At 38.8% G+C, this 21,446-nt stretch overlaps 1 protein-coding gene across 6 annotated transcripts in view; it reads left to right on the forward strand.

Annotated features, from left to right (window-relative positions):
- Positions 1–21,446, forward strand: part of FAM149B1 (family with sequence similarity 149 member B1) — an 87,473-nt gene that overhangs the window by 57,230 nt on the left and 8,797 nt on the right. For 4 of the 6 annotated variants that reach the window (XM_045439560.1, XM_045439559.1, XM_045439557.1 and 1 more), the window contains exons 8-9: positions 18,547–18,671; positions 20,256–20,362. In XM_045439560.1, the coding sequence (XP_045295516.1) occupies positions 18,547–18,671; positions 20,256–20,362 (232 nt within the window). The remainder of the gene's footprint in view (positions 1–18,546; positions 18,672–20,255; positions 20,363–21,446) is intronic. The other 2 variants (XM_045439561.1, XM_045439558.1) reach the window with 1 other exon arrangement.

Here is a 21,446-nt window from a genome sequence, read left to right on the forward strand (position 1 = left end):
CAAATCCCTGTTCACCAGGGGTGTACTCCACAGCTCTGCTCCAGAGAAAGTTGCACACTTCCAAAATTTGAGTTTGAGCTCCAAACGCTGCTTGGAAAAAACAAACAAGCAAGCAAGCAAACAAACAAACAAAACCTGCAACACTCAGTACTTCCCGGTCCCCAGTCCATGGTCCAGAGAGGTTTTCCTCTTGTGCAAAACCAATGCTGCACTCTCTGAACCCCTTTTTCTTTCTCTCCCTTTTGTCTCTCCACAGAAAGGTCCCTTCCCCTCCATGGCACTGCCATTTTTCTCTCCCCAAATTCACTTCCATGCACCTCACACCTGCCACACTGTCTCCCTCTAACTGCAGAGATCCTTCTGCCAGTCCACAGGTCGATTTCCTGGGTGTTCCAAGTGATCTGACCTCAATACAGCTGTTTGAGGGACTAGGAAAGCCCAAGGTCCCCCTACTTCTCTGCCATCTAACTCCTCCTCTCTATTGTTCTGTTTTGTTTTTTAGTTTTTATGTGACTTATCTCTGCTCTCATCTTCATTATTTCCTTCCTTCTGTTGGCTTTACACTTTGTTTATTGTTCTTTTTCTATCTCCTTTAGGTGTAAGATTAGATTGTTTATTTGAGATTTTTCTTGCTTCTTAAGGTAGGCCTGTATTGCTATATACTTCCCCCTTAGGACAGCTTTTGCTGCATCCCAAAGTTTTAGACTGTTATATTTTCATTTGTTTCCATGTATTTTTTAAAATTTCTTATTTTATTTCCTATTTGACTCATTCATTGTTTAGCAGCATGGTATTTAACCTCCATGTATTTGTGGTCTTTCCAGATTTTTGTGTGTGTGTGTGGTTGACTTCTGGTTTCATAATGTTGTTATCAGAAAAGGTACATTGTATGATTTCAATCTTGTATTTGTTGAGGCTTATTTGTGGCCTAAATATGTGATCTACTCTAGAGAATGTTGGGTGTGCATTTGAAAAGAATGTGTATTCTGCTGTTTTAGGATGGACTGTTCTGAATATATCTATTAGGTCCATCCAGTCCAGTGTGTCATTCAAAGCCATTATTTCCTTGTTAATTTTCTGCTTAGATGATATGTTCACCAATGTAAGTGGGATGTTAAAGTCTCCTGTTATTGTATTATTATCAGTTCCTTTATGTTTGTTACTGTTTTATGTATTTGGGTGCTTCCATGTTAGATGCATAAATATTTACAGTTGTTAGATCTTCTTGGATTGTTCCCTTTATTATTAATATAGCACCACTTTTTTTCTTGTTACCAAGTTTTTGTTTTAAAGTCTAGTTTGATACAAGTATTGCTATTCTGCCTTTATTTTGACATCCAGTTGTATGATAAATGTTTCTCCATCCTCTCACTTTCAATATGTAGGTATCTTTATGGTCTAAAATGAGTCTCTTGTAGGCAGGATATATAGATGGGTGCTGTTTTTTAATCTATTCTGACACATTATGTCTTTTGATTGGAGTATTTAGTCTGTTTACATTCAAAGTAATTATTATTTTTTATGTATTTATTGCCATTTAATTATTTGTGATTATTTCTGGAATTTTCTGATCCTTTCTTGTCTTCTCTTTTTTGTGTTTTGATATTTTCTTTAGTGACATATTTGGATTTCCTTCTTTTACTATTTGCATGTTAGTAGTTTTTTATATATGGTTACCATCAGGTTTATATATAACCTCTTCTGCATATAGCAGTCTATATTAAGTTGATGGTTGTTTAAGTTTGAACCCATTCTTTTTTTCCTTGCATCCCCACAGTTTAGGTATATATTATATTTTGTATTCTTGTTTGTGAGTTTCTTGACTAATTTTTTTTTACAGAAATGCTCATTTTTACTGATTTTGTTTTTCCTGCCTTTATACTGTCCACTTTTAGTCAATTCTTTCCACTCAGAGAATCCCCTTTAGTATTTCTTGCAGGGCTGTTTTAGTGGTCACAAACTCCGTTAGTTTTTGTTTGTCTGAGAAACTATTTATCTCCTTCTATTATTTTTTTTTAATGTTTATTTATTTTTGAGAGAGAGCATGAACAGGGGAGGAACAGAGAGAGAGGGAGACAGAGGATCCAAAGTGGGCTCTGCACTGAGAGCAGCAAGCCCGATGCGGGGCTTGAACTCATGAACCATGAGATCATGGCCTAAACTGAAGTTGGACGCTCAACCAACTGAGCCATGCAGGCTTCCCACTCTCCTTCTATTTTGAATGATAGCCTTGCTGAAAGAGTATTCCTGGCTGCAGATTTTTCCCATTCAGCACTCTGAATATTTCATGCCACTCCCTACTGGCTTACCAAGTTTCTGTTGACAAATCTCCTGCTAGCCTTATGGGTTTTTCTTTGTAAGTTAGTGACTTCTTTTGTCTTGCTGCTTTTAAGATTTTTTTCTTCATCACTGTATTTTGCAAATTTAATTACAATATGTCTTGGTATGGTCTGCTTTTGTTGACTTTGATTGGAATTCTCCATGCCTCTTGGATCTGGATATGTTTCCTTCCTCAGATTAGGGAAGTTTTCAGCTATTATTTCTTCAAATAAATTTTATGCCCCCTTTTCTCTCCTTCTGGGACTCCTATAATACAAACATAATGTTTGATACAGTCAATGAGATCTTTAAGTCTATGTTCGATTTGCGGTATTCTTTCCCTTTTGTTCAACCTCATTGCTTTCTATTATTTTGTCTTCTAGGTCATGAATTTGTTCTTCTGATTCTTTCAACCTGCTATTCTTTTTGCATCATGCATGTTTCTAATCCCGTTTATTGTACTTTTCATTTTTTGGTTCTTTTTTAACTCTTTTATCTCTGTGGTAAAGGTCTCACTGGTGTCTTCCATTCTTTTCTCAAGTGTAGTGAGTACCCTCATGATTGTTTATATCTGTTTCACTTATATCTCTGGCCGTGACTTTATTTTGTTTTTTCATTTAGGATAAATTTCTCTGTCTTCTCATTTTGTCTAAGCCTCTGACTGCTTCTCTGTTCTAGAAAAGCCAGTTGTATCCCTTATTCCTGAGAGTAATGGCCTTATGAGGAAGAGGTCATATAGTGGCCAGGGCCTGGCACTTCATGCCATGTGTGTGCTGCATATGCTCTGCTGTTGTGTTCTGGATGCTCTGTCCTTCAGGTCAGTCATCTGCAGAGGCTTGCCTTGCCTGCAGTGGGCAAGTGTGTGGTCCCAAACCTCAATGTGGTGAGTTAAAACTAGGTATGCTCTTGTGTGCTTGTGAAATGAGACCTGTCACCACCTCCACTGGAACTGAAGCCCTGTAAAACTCTCTGGTTGAGAGATGTGGTATAGGCAGGGTTTGTGCTGGTCTTCTGGGGGAGGTCCTGCCACACTGGGACAAAGTTAGCATGACTGAGGAGGGCAATTCCATTGGAGCACACGGTGTGGGGCTTAGTGTAGGCAGCTGGCGTGTGCACTGTACTGATTCCCACAGGTGGCTGTGTTTACACTGAGGGGTGGGGGAGGAAAATGGCACTAGCCAGCTCTTTTGTTCTTGGAGTGGTGTCTCTTGTGAATGCTCTCAGGAACACTTGGCTCTATCCTAGCCAAGCCTGCTGACTTTTACAACTCCAGGCTTTAAGCCCCGCTGGTTGCAAGAACTCATGAAATTCTGCCCTTCTCATTTTCTAAGCCAGTGACTATGGGGAAACGTTCTCCTTGTGTATTCCCCTGTATGCTCCTCTCGCTCTCACCCTTCTCTGCATTCATTGCTCCCACCCCTCCACATCAGCCAAGATCCATTTCCGCCCTAAACCACATCTCTGCACTTCCTACCTTCTTCGATATGGCCTCTTCTCTCTTTAGTTGTGGAGTTGTTCTGTCAGTCTTCAGGTTGATTTCTCGGATATTTGATACTTATCTATTTGTATTCGTGGGACAAAGAGAGCCTAGGTATCTCCATCATCTTCCTGGCAATTTCTTGACTAATTTTAGGACATATGCCAGAGAAAAAGGGATGTGTGGCAACTTTCTCTAGGAAGAGAAGTACTTGCAGACACCATTATCCTTTCCCTAACTCAGAAAAGACACTTGTGGGAGCCAGTTCTGACACCTCCATCTATCTTGTGGCATTACTTGCTCTGCTCCAGCATTTCCCTGTGATCTCACCCCACCCAACCCAACCAACTTGGCAGTTGCCTCCAAAAGTGGCTCCCACCCTGCCACACCTGGCAGTCAGCCTTGGCCAAGAGCAGCTCATCTACAAAGTGATGCCTGCCCTGGGAAGTGGGGAAGCTAACCTAACACACCAGCATGTCAACAGTAAGTGCTGCTGAGTCTCTCAGCTAGCCACACCAGGGGCAAGACCTGCCAAATACTGCACCTGCAGCAGTCACAGTGGGTCACTGCAATGGCTGGGCTGAGGACTAGTCCTGCTCACCACTGAGCCTACAGCAGCTTCAGCCAGGCTTCTCAGTGAGGTGCTCAAGAGGCAACCACTCCCAAAAGAGCTCCCACAGTAGTCTTGGGTCAAGAACAACAGGAGGGTGCAGGTAGCCCACACAGGGGATAGCCTTGGTTCTGGTGACCAGGGTGGAATGCACTATCGCACACCACAGGATACCTTCTACATAAGGCAACCACTTTCAGAATCAGGCCTAATACACAGAAGCAAAGAATCAGAAAAAATCGAGACCAAGGAATAGGTTGAAATGAAAGAACAAGACAGAACAATAGAAAAACATCTAAATACAATAGAGATAAGCAATCTACCTACTGAAGAGTTCAAAGATACTCACTGGACTTGAGAGAACAGTAGGAGATAGAAAGGTATAGAAAATATAAAAGAAACAGATGGAAAAATGCAGTAACTGAACTGAAAAATACACCAGAGGGAATCAACAGCAGATTAGAGGATGCAGGAGAATGGTTCAGTGATCTGGAAGACAGGGTAATGGAAAGTAACCAAACTGAACAGCAAAAAGAAAAAAGAATTTTAAAAAGAGACTAGGTTAAGAAACCTCCGTGATAATACTAAGTGTAATGACATTCACATTGCAGGGGTCACAGAAGGAGAGAGAGAGATAGAGAGCAAGAGAGAGAAGACAGTAGAAAACTTATTTGAAGAAATAATAGCCAAAATGTCCCTAATCTTGGGAAGGAAACAGAGATCCAGGCCCAGGAATTGCAGAAAAACTCAAATATGATGAACTTAAGGAAGTCCACACCAAGACACATAATTAAAATGGCAAAAATTAAAGACAAAGAATCTTAAAAGCAGCAAGAGACAAGGTAACAGTTACATACAAGAGAAACCTCATAAGGCTATCAGCTGATTTTTGAGTAGGAACTCTGCAAACCAGAAGGGTGTGGCATAATATATTCAAAGTGCTGAAATGAATAACCTACAATCAAGAATATACTACTTGGCAGGGTTATCATTCAGAAAGAGTTTCCCAGACAAACAAAAGTTAGAGTTCATCACTACTAAACCAGCCTTACAAAGAATGTTAAAGGCACTTTAAGTGGAAATGAAAAGGCCATAAGTAGAAGAAGATTTCGAAAGGAAAAATATTTTACTGTTAAAAGCAAACATATAGTATGGTAGTAATCAATCACTTATAAAGCTAGTATAAGTAGTAACTTGTATTATACCTATAAAAGTTGGTCAAGATACACCAAATAAAAAGATCTAAAATATGATATCATATACATAAAACATGAAGGAATAAAAATCTAGTGCTTTTAGAATGTATTCAAAGTTAAGCAACCATCAACTTAATATAGACTACTATATATAAATAGGATGTTACAGATGTCACACTGACAACCTATGACAGATACACACACGCAAAACAGAAAGGAATCCAAAAATAACAATAATGGAAGTCATCAAACCACAAGGGAAGAGAGCAAAAAAGGAAGAAAGGAACAGGGAAGAATGCAAAAATAACAAGAATACAATTAACAAAATGGCCATAAGTATATACCTACCAATAATTACTTTAAGTAAATGGACTAAATGCTCCAATCAAAAGAAATTTGGTGACTAGGGGTGCCTAGTGGCTCAGTTGGTTGAGCACCCAAATTCAGCTCAGGTCATGATCTCACAGTTCATGAGTTTGAGCCTGGCATCAGGCTCACTGCTGTCAGCACAGCACCCGTTTTGGATCCTCTATCCCCCTCTCTCTCTGCCCCTCCCCCACTCAGGCTCTCTCTCAAAAATAAAATTTGGTAACTGGATAAAAAAAACAAGACGCATATGTATGCTGCCTAAAAGAAACTCACTTTAGATTTAAGGACACACAGAGATTAAAAGTGAAGGGATAGAAAAAGATATTTCATGCAAATGGAAACCACAAGAAACTTGGAGTAGCTATACTTACATCAGACAAAAGAGACTTTAAAACAAAGAACATAGGGGCGCCTGGGTGGCTCAGTCTGTTGGGCGACAGACTTTGGCTGAGATCACGATCTCACAGTTTCTGGTTTTGAGCCCTGCATCAGGGTCTGTGCTGACAGCTCAGAGCCTGGAGACTGCTTCGGATCTGTGTCTCCCTCTCTGTCCCTCCCCCACTCACAGTCTCTGTTTCTCAAAAAGTGAATAAAAATGTTAAAAAAAATTTAAAACAAAGAGGAGCATTACATAATAATGAAGGGATCAATCCAACAAGAGAATATAACAATTGTAAATATCTACACATCCAATATAGGAGTACCTAAATATATGAAGCAAATATTAACAAACACAAAGGTAGAAATGTACAGTATAATACAATAATATGAGGGGACTTTAACATCCCATATCTATTTATGTATATATCATTTAGATAGCAGATCAATAAGGAAACAGTGGCTTTGGATGATACATCACACATGATAGAGTTAACAGATATATACAGAAGATTCCATCCAAAACCAGAATACACATGAAACAAGTATACATGGAACATTCTCAAGGATAGATCGTGTTAGTCCACAAAATCAGTCTCAATAAATTTAACATTTAACTAATATCAAGTATCTTTTCCAATCACAATGGTATGAAATGAGAAATCAATTACAAGAAAAAAACAGGAAGAAATACAAACACGTGGAGGCTAAACAACATATTACTAAATAGCCCAAATGGGTCAATGAAAAAAATTGAAGAGGAAATCAAAAAATACCTGGATACACATGAAAATGGAAACACGATGGTTCAAAATCTTTGGGACACAGCAAAAGTGCTTCCAAGAGGGAAGATTATAGCAATACAGGGCTATCTCAAAAACCAAGAAAAGTCTCGAACTTTCAAATTTTACACACAAAGGAACTAGAAAAAGTAGAACAAAGCCCAGAGTTAGCAGAAGGAAGAAAATAATCATGCTCAAAGTAGAAACAAATGAATTAGAGACTACAAATCATTAGAAAAGATCACTGAAACTAAGGGCTGTTTCTTTGAAAATTAAAATTGATAAACCTTTAGTACCACACTCACCAATAAAAAAAGAGGGCTCAAATAAAATCAGAAATGAAAGAGAAGGTACAAACTAATCCACAGAAATGCAAGGATAATAAGACACTACATCAAAAATCATATACCAACAAATTAGATAATCTAGAAGAAATGGATAAATTAATGGAAACATACAATTCTCTAAGACTAAATGAGAAAGAACTAGAAAATCTGAACAGATCAATTATTAGTAACAGAATTTTGAATTTGTAATAAAAAAATTTCTAAGAAAAGTCTGGGACATGATGCTTTACAGGTGAATTCTAGCAAACATTTTAAGACAAATTAATAACTACCCCTCTCAAACTATTCCAAAAAACAGAAGAGGAAGGAATGCTTCCAAGTTCATTCTATAAGATCAGAATTATCCTGATACAAAAGAAGACAAACACAAAAACATAAAATTACATACCAATATCCCTGATGAACACACATACAAAAATCTTCAACAAAATATTAGCAAACTGTATTTTAAAATACGTTAAAAGAGGATTTCGGGAAGATGGTGGGGTAGGAGGAGGCTGGGCTCACTGTGTCCTCCTGATCGCTTAGATTCCACCCACCTCTGCCTAAATAACCCAGAAAACCGCCAGAAGACTAGCAGAATGGACTCTCTGGAGCCAAGCATAGACAAGAGGTGCATGGAAGAGGGTAGGAAGGGTGGAGAGGTGGTACATGCTACACAGACTGGCGGGAGGGAGCCGGGGCAGTGGAAGGGCAGCCACCCAGCAAGGCAGAGCCCCCAAGTCTGGCTTGCAAAAGCGGAGGGGCCAGACTCCATGAGTTCTGACAGCCAGCAGGACTTAACATCTGGAATGTTAAAAGTCAATAGCTCTGTTCTCAGAGAGCAGGAAGGGCGAGAGGACACCAGAAGGGAGAGTTGCTGAACCCTAGAAGACAGCACTCAGCTTGGCGTGGAACAAAGGCGCTGGCAAGCGCCATCTCCTTCTCCCATCCCCCAGCCAAATTACCAAAAGGAACCAGTTCCCATCACCAAACTTGCTTGCACCGCACAAACACCCAACTGTGTACTTCTGTGGATCCATCCCTCCAACGGGTCTGCCTCCCTCCTGGTGCTGAAAGGCCACCTCCTGCACCACCAAAGGCAAAGCGAGCTGAGCCTGCTCCTCCTGCCCCTGTGCACCTTGCGGATCCACCCCAGCTAATACTCCAGATCCCATCGAAGCAGCACCACAATCCTGGCAGTGTGCAAGTAGCCCAGACGGGAGCCACACTACTCCACAATGAGTCCTTCCCCTGCGAGAGGAGAAGATAACGTACACACCAGTCTGATTGTGGCCCCAGCAGTGGGCTGGGAGCAGACATTGGGTCTGACTGAAGCCCTGCCCACTGTACTCTGGACACTACAGGGGAAGTGCCCTGCAGTTTGGAGCTACCCCAGGGACTACCCAAAATGATGAAACGGAAGAATTCTCCTCAAAAGAAACTCCAGGAAGTAGCGACAGCTAACGAATTCATCAAAAATGATTTAAGCAATATAATGGAACAAGAATTTAGAATAATAGTCATAAAATTAAACGCTGGGCTTGAAAAAAGTATAGAGGACAGCAGAGAATCTATTGCTACAGAGATAAAGGACTAAGAAATAGTCATGAGGAGCTAAAACATAGTATAAATGATGTGCAAAATAAAATGGAGGCGACCACAGCTTGGATTGAGGAGGCAGAGGAGAGAATAGGTGACTTAGAAGATAAAATTATGGAAAAAGAGGAAGCTGAGAAAAAGAGAGATAAAAAAAAATCCAGGAGTATGAGAGGAGAATTAGAGAACTAAGTGATGCAATCAAACGGAACAATATCCGTATAATAGGAATTCCAGAAGAGGAAGAGAGAGAGAAAGGGGCTGAAGGTGTACCTGAACAAATCATAGGTGAGACTTCCCTGATGTGGGGAAGGAAAAAGGCATTGAAATCCAAAAGGCACAGAGAACTCCCTTCAGACATAACTTGAATCGATCTTCTGCACGACATGTCATAGTGAAACTGGCAAAACACAAGGATAAAGAGAAAATTCTGAAAGCAGCTAGGGATAAACAGGCTCTAACCTACAAAGGGAGACCCATAAGACTAGTGGCAGACCTATCTACTGAAACTTGGCAGGCCAGAAAGGAATGGCAGGAAATCTTCAATGCGATGAACAGAAAAAAATATGCAGCCGAGAATCCTCTATCCAGCAAATCTGTCATTTAGAATAGAAGGAGAGATAAAGGTCTTCCCAAACAAACAAAAACTGAAGGAATTCATCACCACTAAACCAGCCCTACAAGAGATCCTAAGGGGGATTCTGTGAGCGAAATGTTACAAGGACCACAAAATACCAGAGACATCACTACAAGCATGAAACCTACAGACATCACAATGACTCTAAACCCATATCTTTCAATAATAACACTGAATGTAAGCGGACTAAATGCTCCAACCAAAAGACATACGGTATCAAAATGGATAAAAAAAACAAGACCCATCTATTTGCTGTCTATAAGAGACTCATTTTAGACCTGAGGACACATTCAGATTGAAAGTGAGGGGGTGGAGAACTATCTATCCATGCTACTGGAAGTCAAAAGAAAGCTGGAGTAGCCATACTTATATCAGATAAACTAGACTTTAAATTAAAGGCTGTAACAAGAGATGAAGAAGGGCATTATATAATAATTACAGGGTCTATCCATCAGGAAGAACTAACAATTATAAATGTCTATGCGCCAAACACAGGAGCCCCCAAATATATAAAACAATTAATCACAAACATAAGCAACCTTATTGATAAGAATGTGGTAATTTCAGGGGACTTTAATACTCCACTTAAAACAATGGATAGATCATCTTGACACAGGATCAATAAAGAAACAAAGGCCCTGACTGACACATTGGATCAGATGGACTTGACAGATATATTTAGAACTCTGCATCCCAAAGCAACAGAATATACTTTCTTCTTGAGTGCACATGGAACATTCTCCAAGATGGATCACATACTGGGTCACAAAACAGCCCTTCATAAGTATACAAGAATTGAGATCATACCATGCATACTTTCGGACCACAATGCTATGACACTTGAAATCAACCACAGGAAAAAGTCTGGAAAACCTCCAAAAGCATGGAGGTTAAAGAACACCCTACTAAAGAATGAATGGATCAACCAGGCAATTAGAGAAGAAATTAAAAAATATATGGAAACAAACGAAAATGAAAATACAACAATCCAAATGCTTTGGGATGCAGCGAAGGCAGTCCTGAGAGGAAAATACATTGCAATCCAGGCCTATCTCAAGAAACAAGAAAAATCCCAAATACAAAATCTAACAGCACACCTAAAGGAAATAGAAGCAGAACAGCAAAGACACCCCAAACCCAGCAGAAGAAGAGAAATAATAAAGATTAGAGCAGAAATAAACAATATAGAATCTAAAAAACCTGTAGAGCATATCAATGAAACCAAGAGTTGGTTTTTTGAAAAAATAAACAAAATTGATAAACCTCTAGCCAGGCTTCTCAAAAAGAAAAGGGAGATGACCCAAATAGATAAAATCATGAATGAAAATGGAATTATTACAACCAATCCCTCAGAAATACAAGCAATTATCAGGGAATACTATGAAAAATCATATGCCAACAAACTGGACAACCTGGAAGAAATGGACAAATTCCTAAGCACCCACACATTTCCAAAACTCAAACAGGAGGATATGGAAAGCTTGAACAGACCCATAACCAGCGAAGAAATTGAATCGGTTATCAAAAATCTCCCAACAAATAAGAGTCCAGGACCAGATGGCTTCCATGGGGAATTCTACCAGACATTTAAAGCAGATATAATACCTATCCTTCTCAAGATATTCCAAAAAATAGAAAGGGAAGGAAAATTTCCAGACTCATTCTATGAAGCCAGTATTACTTTGATTCCTAAACCAGACAGAGACCCAGTAACAAAAGAGAACTACAGGCCAACATCCCTGATGAATATGGATGCAAAAATTCTCAATAAGATACTGGCAAATTGAATTCAACAGCTTATAAAAAGAATTATTCACCATGATCAAGTGGCATTCATTCCTGGGATGCAGGGCTGGTTCAACATTCGCAAATCAATCAACGTGATACATCACATTAATAAAAGAAAAGAGAAGAACCATATGATCCTGTCAATCGATGCAGAAAAGGCATTTGACAAAATTCAACATCCTTTCTGAATAAAAACCCTCAAGAAAGTCGGGATAGAAGGAACATACTTAAACATCATAAAAGCCATTTATGAAGAGCCCACAGCTAATATAACCCTCAATGGGGAAAAACTGAGAGCTTTCCCCCTGAGATCAGGAACACGACAGGGATGTCCACTCTCACTGCTGTTGTTTACCATAGTGTTGGAAGTGCTAGCATCAGCAATCAGACAACAAAAGGAAATCAAAAGCATCAGAATTGGCAAAGATGAAATCAAGCTTTCACTTTTTGCAGATGACATGATATTATACATGGAAAATCTGACAGACTCCACCAAAAGTCTGCTAGAATGGATACATGAATTCAGCAAAGTTGCAGGATACAAAATCAATGTACAGAAATCAGTTGCATTCTTATACACTAATAATGAAGCAACAGAAAGACAAATAAAGAACCGATCCCATTCACAATTGCACCAAGATGCATAAAATACCTAGGAATAAATCTAACCCAAGATGTACAAGATCTGTATGCTGAAAACTATAGAAAGCTTATGAAGGAAATTGAAGAAGATATAAAGAAATGGAAAAACATTCCATGCTCATGGGTTGGAAGAATAAATATTGTCAAAATGTCAATACTACCCAAAGCTATCTACACATTCACTGCAATCCCAATCAAAATTGCACCAGCATTCTTCTCGAAGCTAGAACAAGCAATCGTAAAATTCATATGGAACCACAAAAGGCCCCGGATAGCCAAAGTAATTATGAAGAAGAAGACCAAAGCAGGAGGCATCACAATCCCAAACTTTAGCCTCTACTACAAAGCTGTCATCATCAAGACAGCATGGTATTGGCACAAAAACAGACACATAGACCAATGGAATAGAATGGGAACCCCAGAACTAGACCCACAAAAGTATGGCCAACTAATCTTTGACAAAGCAGGAAAGAACATCCAATGGAAAAAAGACAGTCTCTTTAACAAATGGTGCTGGGAGAACTGGACAGCAACATGCAGAAGAATGAAACTAGACCACTTTCTTACACCGTTCACAAAAATAAACTCAAAATGGATAAAGGACCTGAATGTGAGACAGGAAACCATCAAAACCCTAGAGGAGAAAGCAGGAAAAGACCTCTCTGACCTCAGCCGCAGCAATTTCTTACTTGACACATCCCCAAAGGCAAGGGAATTAAAAGCAAAAATGAACTATTGGGACCTCATGAAGATAAAAATCTTCTGCACAGCAAAGGAAACAATCAACAAAACTAAAAGGCAACCAACGGAATGGGAAAAGATATTGGCAAATGACATATCGGACAAAGGGCTAGTATCCAAAATCTATAAAGAGCTCACCAAACTCCACACCCAATAAACAAATAATCCAGTGAAGAAATTGGCAGAAAACATGAATAGACACTTCTCTAAAGAAGACATCCGGATGGTCAACAGGTACATGAAAAGATGCTCAATGTCGCTCCTCATCAGGGAAACACAAATCAAAACCACACTCAGATACCACCTCACACCAGTCAGAGTGGCTAAAATGAACAAACCAGGAGACTATAGATGCTGGCGAGGATGTGGAGAAACGGGAACCCTCTTGCACTGTTGGTGGGAATGCAAACTGGTGCAGCCACTCTGGAAAACAGTGTGGAGGTTCCTCAAAAAATTAAAAACAGACCTACCCTATGATCCAGCAATAGCACTGCTAGGAATTTACTTACCCAAGGGATACGGAAGTACTGATCCATAGGGGCACTTATACCCCAATGTTTACAGCAGCACTCTCAACAATAGCCAAATTGTGGACAGAGCCTAAATGTCCATCAACTGATGAATGGATAAAGAAATTGTGGTTTATATACACAATGGAGTACTACGTGGCAACGAGAAAGAATGAAATATGGCCCTTTGTAGCAACGTGGATGGAACTGGAGAGTGTGATGCTAAGTGAAATAAGCCATACAGAGAAAGACAGATACCATATGTTTTCACTCTTATGTGGATCATGAGAAACTGCACAGAAACCCATGGGGGAGGGGAAGGAGAAAAAAAAAAAAAAAGAGGTTAGAGTGGGAGAGAACCAAAGCATAAGAGACTCTTAAAAACTGAGAACAAACTGAGGGCTGATGGGGGGTGGGAGGGAGGGGAGGGCGGGTGATGGGTATTGAGGAGGGCACCTTTTGGGATGAGCACTGGGTGTTGTATGGAAACCAATTTGACAATAAACTTCATATATTGAAAAAAAATAAAAATAAAAAAAAATAACCATTGAAAAAAAAGAAAGAAATCTTGCCATTCCCAACAACATGGATGGTCCTAAAAAGTATTATGCTAAGTTAAATAAGAAAAACACAAATACCATGATTTAACTTCTAAGTGTAATGTAAAAAACGAAATAGGGGTGCCTGTGTGGCTCAGTCAGTTAAGTGTCTGACACTTGATTTCAGCTTAGGTCATAATGTCACGGTTTGTGAGTTCAAGCCCTGTGTCAGGCTCTGCACTGATAGCGCAGAGCCTGCTTGGGATTATCTCTCTCCGCCTCTTTCTCTGCTCTTACCCCACTCTTGCTCTTTCTCTCTCAAAATAAATATTAAAAAAAATAAGTGGGAAAGGGAAATAAAAGGGGAAAAGTAAGGGAAATAAAAACAGACTCACAGAGAACAAACTAGTGGTTGCCAGAGGGAAGGGTGGTGGGGGGATAAATGAAATAGGTGAGGAAGATTAAGAGGTACAAACTGCCAGTTATACAATAAGTCACTGGGATGAAAGCACAGTATAGGGAATATATTCAAAATATAGTAACAACTTTGGTAAGAGATGGTAACTATGCATCAGTAGCAAGAATTCTGAAATGTACATAATTGTCAAATCATTGTGTTGTACACCTGAAACTCATGTGTCAACTATACTTCAAGTAAAAAAAAAAAAAATGAATCCACATATATGACCAGTGCCCAGACCAAGAATAAAATGTTATCAGCACTTCACAAACCCCTCTCGTGCTTTCTCTCAGTCACTTACTAAACTTCTACATCCCGAAGAGTAACCCTATCCTATTAGGATTAATTTTGTCTGTTTTATAACTTTATAAGAATGGATTGCTATAGTATATACTATTCTGCATCTGTCTTTTTAAACTCAACATTGCTAAATTCAACTGTTTTGCTTGTAGTAATATTTTCATTGTTTTTTTTTAAACATTTTTTTAATCTTTATTTTTTTTAATTTTGGGGGTAATTTTTATTTTTTTATTTTTCTATTTTATTTTTTTGATGGATAAATAATTTTATTTTTTTCTGTTTTTCCTTTCTCTCTTTTTTTTTAAAATATGAAATTTATTGTTAAATTGGCTTCCATACAACACCCAGTGCTCATCCCAACAGGTGCCCTCCTCAATACCCATCATCCACTCTCTCCTCCCTCCTACCTGCCAGAGAGAGACAGACAGAGCATGAGCAGGGGAGGAACAAGAGAGAGAGGGACACACAGAATCCGAAGCAGGCTCCAGGCTCTGACCTGTTAACACAGAGCCTGACATGGGGCTTGAACCCACGAACCATGAGATCATGACCTAAGCCAAAGTCAGATGCTCAATCAACTGAGCCACCCAGGTGCCCCAATATTTTCATTGTTATATTCTATTGTATGACTGTATCACATTTTACTGTTGATGGGCATTTGAGTAGTTTGCAGTTTACCAGCATATAGTGTTGGCAGGAATGTTTTTGTATGTGTCTTTTATGCATGTAATACATGACTAAAAGTAGCACAAATGGGTCATAAAACATGCTATTCCAACTTCAGTGGCTACTGTCAAAAAATTTTCCAAAGTGGCTGCATCTATTTACACTCTTCAGTACTGCATGAGAGTTCCAGTTGCTCCATGTTTGCTATATTTGATACTGTCTATGCGGGTTCTTTTTTAAGCCACTCTGTTGTATGCTTGTCAAGTTCTCTTTTAAAGCTAGTATTAGAGTTTAGAACCAACACCCTTTAAAAAATAACTAGTTAAGGGGCACCTCGTGGCTCAGTTGGTTAAGCATCCGACTCTTGATATTTGGCTCAGGTCATAATCTCAGGGTGGTGAGACTGAGCCCCATGTTGGGCTCCGTGCTGGGTATGGAGCTGCTTGAGACTCTCTCTCCCTCTCTCTGCACTTCCCCCACTGTCTCTAAAAACAAAACAAAACAATATAAAAAAACTAACTGGTTTATGAGTTTAAGGTTTTGATAATATGACATAAATTATAAAGTCCACAGTCATATCCAAACTGCAATAATAATAAATACTTTTTTTCTTAAATTTTAAGTAGGTTTCATGACCAATGTGGGGCTTGACCTCACGATCTGAGATCAAGAGTGGCATGCTGTACTGACTGAACCAGCCAGGCAACTCAATAATAAACACTGGTGATATATAAAGAAACGCTTTCAATTTTTCAGTATCAAGCATTGAGATATCAGAGAAAACTTTCATTTCACCTTTCACAATTTACCAAGGTTGGGCTGTTGCAATTACTCAGCTCTGCCCTTGAATGCAGCCATAAACCATATGTAAATGTGTGGATGTGGCTATGTATACTTCTACAGACTCTGTATATATGTGATTAAATTTCTTTATCTATATTAGTATGATACTAATTCTCATAGGGTTCTGTAAGGAATAAATGAGTTACATTAGAGGATATAAAATAGTTACTGGAATATGTAAGAGTGTAATAAATGTTAGATATTATCATTACTTTTTTAAAATAACATCTTGAGGGGAGCCTGGGTGGTGCAGTCGGTTAAGCGTCCGACTTCAGCCAGGTCACGATCTCGCGGTCCGTGAGTTCGAGCCCCGCGTCGGGCTCTGGGCTGATGGCTCAGAGCTTGGAGCCTGTTTCCGATTCTGTGTCTCCCTCTCTCTCTGCCCCTCCCCCGTTCATGATCTGTCTCTCTCTGTCTCAAAAATAAATAAACGTTGAAAAAAAAAATTAAAAAAAATAAAAATAAAAAAATAAAATAACATCTTGAAGTATGGAAATAACTCTTGTATTTTTGCCTTTGGTGTGGACCAGTTGGTTAGTTGATATCAGAGCCAACCTACAGGTGCTGGTACAAACCTATCCCTACTACTAAAGCAACTTTTTCTACCCCTCCATGAGGAACAAAGCCAAACTGCATAGGACCATTTGACAACTTGTGGTATTTTAAGGTTTGTCAACTGTAACCCAAAAGTATGTAAAACCTTAAGGAAATGTAAACATTTATTTTTATAACTTGTTGTTTTCACAGTCATTTAAACTTCTTTTTACGTTTGCTTATTTTGAGAGGGGGGAGGGGCAGGGAGAGAGAGAGAGAATCCCAAGCAGACTCCACACCGTCTGTGCAGAGCCCAACACAAGACTCGAACTCATAAACCAGGAGATCGTAACATGAGTCGAAATCAAGAGTCAGATGCTTAACGGACTGAGTTAAGGTGCCCCTACTCACTCTAGTCATTTAACTTTTAATCAGGCCATTTTAAAAATCCAAATTATGAAAGAATATTTTATTTTCTTAATATTCATTTATTTATTTTGAGAGGGGGTTAGGGGAAGGGAGAGAGAGAATGAGAATGAATCCCAAGCAGGCTCCACATGGTCAGCACAGAGCCTGCTTAGCTCTGTGAAACACAAGATCATGATCTGAGCTGAAATCAAGAGTCAGATGCTTAACCAACTGAGCCACCCAGGCACCCCCCTTTTTTTGAAAGAATATTTAAAACCAAACCTAATAATTAAAATGAATAATTATTGTTACTATTAACCCTAATTTGCTAATGCAGAAACAAGCTTCGCTGGACATTTTTGTCAAAAGATATACTTTCTCTGAATTAAACCAGAGCAGGAAACCAAATGATGATAATGGAAGTGATTTAGAAACAATGAAGACCCAGAGTGCATGTCAATTCTACTCAGAAACATGATTCCTCATCTTGAGTTGAGCTTTGGAGCTATAACTGATGATGAGAAGTGCTAAAATCCCCAAATCCAGTGTTTTGAAATTATGATCAATGATGCTATAAACAATCTTGAACATTTCTCCTAGTACACATGTGTAAGATTTCCTCTAGGGTATAAACCAAGGAATACAGTTTTCTGGGTCATAGAGAATATGCATCATCAACTTACTAGATAACATCAAATTATCCAAAGTGATTGTACCAGTTCTGTATGCCCATTAACAAGTACACAAGTTCCTGTGTACAGTCTCATCAGTACTTACTAATCAATGTTTAATTTTTTGACAACACGTAAAAGGAAGTTTGTGGTTTTCTTTATCCATTTTTAAAATTAAGTTATAATTTACATACAGTAAAATTATCTTTTTAGTGTGTAGTTCATATTTTTCATTTTTCCTCTGTGCTGAATTCAGAATTATTTCTTCACATTTTTTTTCTAGTTCACTAATTCTGTCTTCAGCAGTATCTAATCTATTAATTCTGTTTTTAATTTTAGCAATTCTAGTTCTCTTCTGTAGTTTTTTTCTTTTCCAAATCTGCTTGGTTATAACACTAGCCAGATTTAAGGGCTTTAGAGCCGCATGTGGCTGGAGGCCATTATATTGGACAGTGCCTATGTAGCGTATTTCCATCAACTCCAAATGTTCTATTGGACAGCTTTGCTCTAGAGTTGTTTTTCCTTCTGCCAGGTACAAGTAGGTATCACCAGCCTTGGAAAGCACTTAACTTAATTTGAGGGTTGTTTTTTGTTTTTGTTTTGTTTTTTGAACCATGCAGGTGGTATTAAGTTGGGCTGCAAAAATGCATGAAGCTTATTTTGAGATTATGAATTCTCAGGGAAGATTATTTTTCAGTTTTGTTGTGGGTCTGAAGATATCCATGGGTAACAGATTCTATTCCTTTGTTCAGATGATGAGAGTAATGTTGCAAACACCAGACCAGTTTCAGAAAGCCCCTGTGTGCTGAGTGAACCACAACCCTTGGTTTTACCTCGAGTGCCACAGTCGAAGGTGCTGTCCATCACCTCAAATACAGTAAGCCCCACACGGGAATGTACTGGAGAACCTACGACTGTTCTTGCCAGAAGTTTGCTCAGAGTTATTTGCTTTAATTTTATTATTTATGACTTAACTTTTTTTCAGTAATGTGTTTATCACAATAATCCAGTGACTCTGCACTTGTAAGTTTAATTTCAGTTTAAAAAATTAATAGCAAATTAGGGTTAATAGTCAGCTTTTTAAAAAAGTCACCCGTAAGTAACGCAATGTAGAATCAGCTATATGGTTAGCCTAAGTCTGTTTGGGAGAAGAATAAAGGATATGACGAAAAGGGTAACATCCTATGCTTTGAATTTCTCCATTTTGACTACTTTTTCTCTTCTCTCAGCCTACCTGATTTTTATTTTTGACATTTGAATCTGTTGACTTTTTTGCCTTTTGGGTGTTTAGTACTCATTAATAACTGAGGCATAAAAAGCAAACCAAAGTAAGGAAAAAGTAGTCCAATTAAATCTGTGGACAGACATAAGGACAGCCATTTCTTGCAGAAGGCTGATGAACCTGGTCTCACATCGCCTCATCTAGTCCCAATTCCTACATGGTAGTTTCAGTGTTACTTGTGGCCAAAAAAAAAGGGGTGGGGGGATTCTAATCCTTGAGCCATGCTCATCAACCCTGAGTTTTACTACCAGATCTAGTATTTGCTTTGTTGGTATACTGGCTGATATTGTCCTGCTGGATTTACAAATGTGTTACATAAAAATAAAATCAGCAAGGCCCATCCATATCTTATCACATCGGTGGCTTAACCAGGTAAACTAATGTTCTTGGTGGTAATAAAATACTTCTAACATGCTTAAGTAAGTGGTCTGACTATGGGTTAGGTACCCTAAGTTATGAATAGTTAACTTAAATGTTTCTGGCTGCTAGTGACCAAAGGAAAGAGAAGTATTAGTTCAAAGATTCCTGAGAGAAAGTAGGAGGAAAATGCATGCTATAGCAGAAAAGGAGATAGCCAGAAAGGGTACTGAACTGATGATCTGACAGAGAAAATCAACAGCACTTCAAGGTGGCAATGTCAGTCCAAGGAAGATTAAACCCTGATAACACTAGAACAAATAAGATTAACTCGTTCTAATAAAAGTCTTCAGATTTTAGGTAATGACAATAGCTGACTGCTCCAGGGGTAGTGAAAGTATATTTGTGCAGAGTAGAAGATTGTTTGATGGTGAAAGAGATTACATCAGAGTTTACTTTTCTTTTCTATTTTTGTTTCATATTTTGTTTTCTTTTTGGTTTTCTTTTCTAATGTAAATAATGATAGTAATGAAGTTCTCTATCCCTTATCAGAGTAGCTGTCAACAGCTTTCATCTCAGTTGATCAGGCTTCCCTTGCCTGCTGTCATTTAAAAATGAAGAGAAAAGGACTCTGACTTGTGATTTTAACAGTGGACTTGGGGACCCAGCTAGGCTACTGGAGAAAGATATTACAAAAGTTAAGGCATAGGAGAAAAATGTACAGATCTCCTAATTTGAAAATATTATCTTTCGGCAAAGTTGGGAAACCAAGCAAGTATCTTCACCAACCAATAACAAGTAACATTTTCTTTTGACATGTAGATGAATCTCTGTCAAGCAGCAAGTGGTCATCAGCCAAATGTGAATGGTCTCTTGGTCCATGGGATGCCTCTACAACCAAGAAATCTCTCCCTAATGGACAAGCTACTGTAAGTATAAAATTTTAATAGACTCTAGAATTTACATAGATCACTGAGAAATTCAAGGAAAGCTAAATCAGTTGATCAATATGCATATTGAGTACCTACCAAGCAACCAGAGAAATTTGTGAAGTAAAAACATCTAAGAAAATGGTTTCCATCCTAAAGGAGCAGATAATGTAACTGGAAAGAGAAGACACACATGGGTAAAAAGAGACCCATATGGGGCATCTTTGTGACTGAATGTCAAGTGTGTGGTACCCAGAGTGAATGCATGGTGATCCCAAAGAAGGCAGGCATTTTGGTGGGTAACTGTAGGTTTGAACTTTTCCTTCAAAGATAGGAGTTCGGATAAGCAGAGAAGAGCAACAATGCTATTGTAGGTAGGAGGAATGGTGTAGGAAAAGGTTTGGAAACAAGAAAATAAGAACTGTTTAGAAGAGAAAGCAGACCAGTTTTGCTATAATGAGAAAAGGAAGGGGTAGGTCACAATTTTAATGCTTCTGACCTAAGACCACTGACAATCTTTCAGAGTTAAAACAGATATATCATGGTGTAATTAGTGGGAAAAAAGGCTATGAAATTAATGAAGGCTGGGACCAGACTGGGGGTTTTGAATGCCATGTTTTTGAGATCCATTTATGTTGTTGCACATGATCTTCTCTTTTATTGCCAAGTAATATTCTACTGTAAGAATACATCACAATTCATTTTCCATTCTCCTGTTAGTGAACACCTGGGGTGTTTCCAGATCGGGGCTGTTATGCTTAAAGACATAACATTCTTGCACAGGTCTTTTTTTTTGTAGACCTATGGCCTCATTTTTCTTGGGTATGTAGACAGTGTCATAGGACAAGTATATGTTTAATTTTATAAGAAACTGCCATACAGTTTGCCAAAGCTAATTACGCCATTTGACACTTCTGCCAGCAATGTATGATTCAGTTGGGAGCACATATATTTAAACCAGGAATCTGAAAGACAGATTTCACAGCAGAACACAGATTGAAGCAGGAGGAACTGAAGGTAAAGAGTCTAATTAACATAGGGATTCAAGGGGCACCTGAGTAGCTCAGTGAGAAGAGCATGCAAC

The sequence above is a fragment of the Leopardus geoffroyi genome, chromosome D2 (assembly GCF_018350155.1).
Source record: "Leopardus geoffroyi isolate Oge1 chromosome D2, O.geoffroyi_Oge1_pat1.0, whole genome shotgun sequence".
NCBI lineage: Eukaryota > Metazoa > Chordata > Mammalia > Carnivora > Felidae > Leopardus > Leopardus geoffroyi.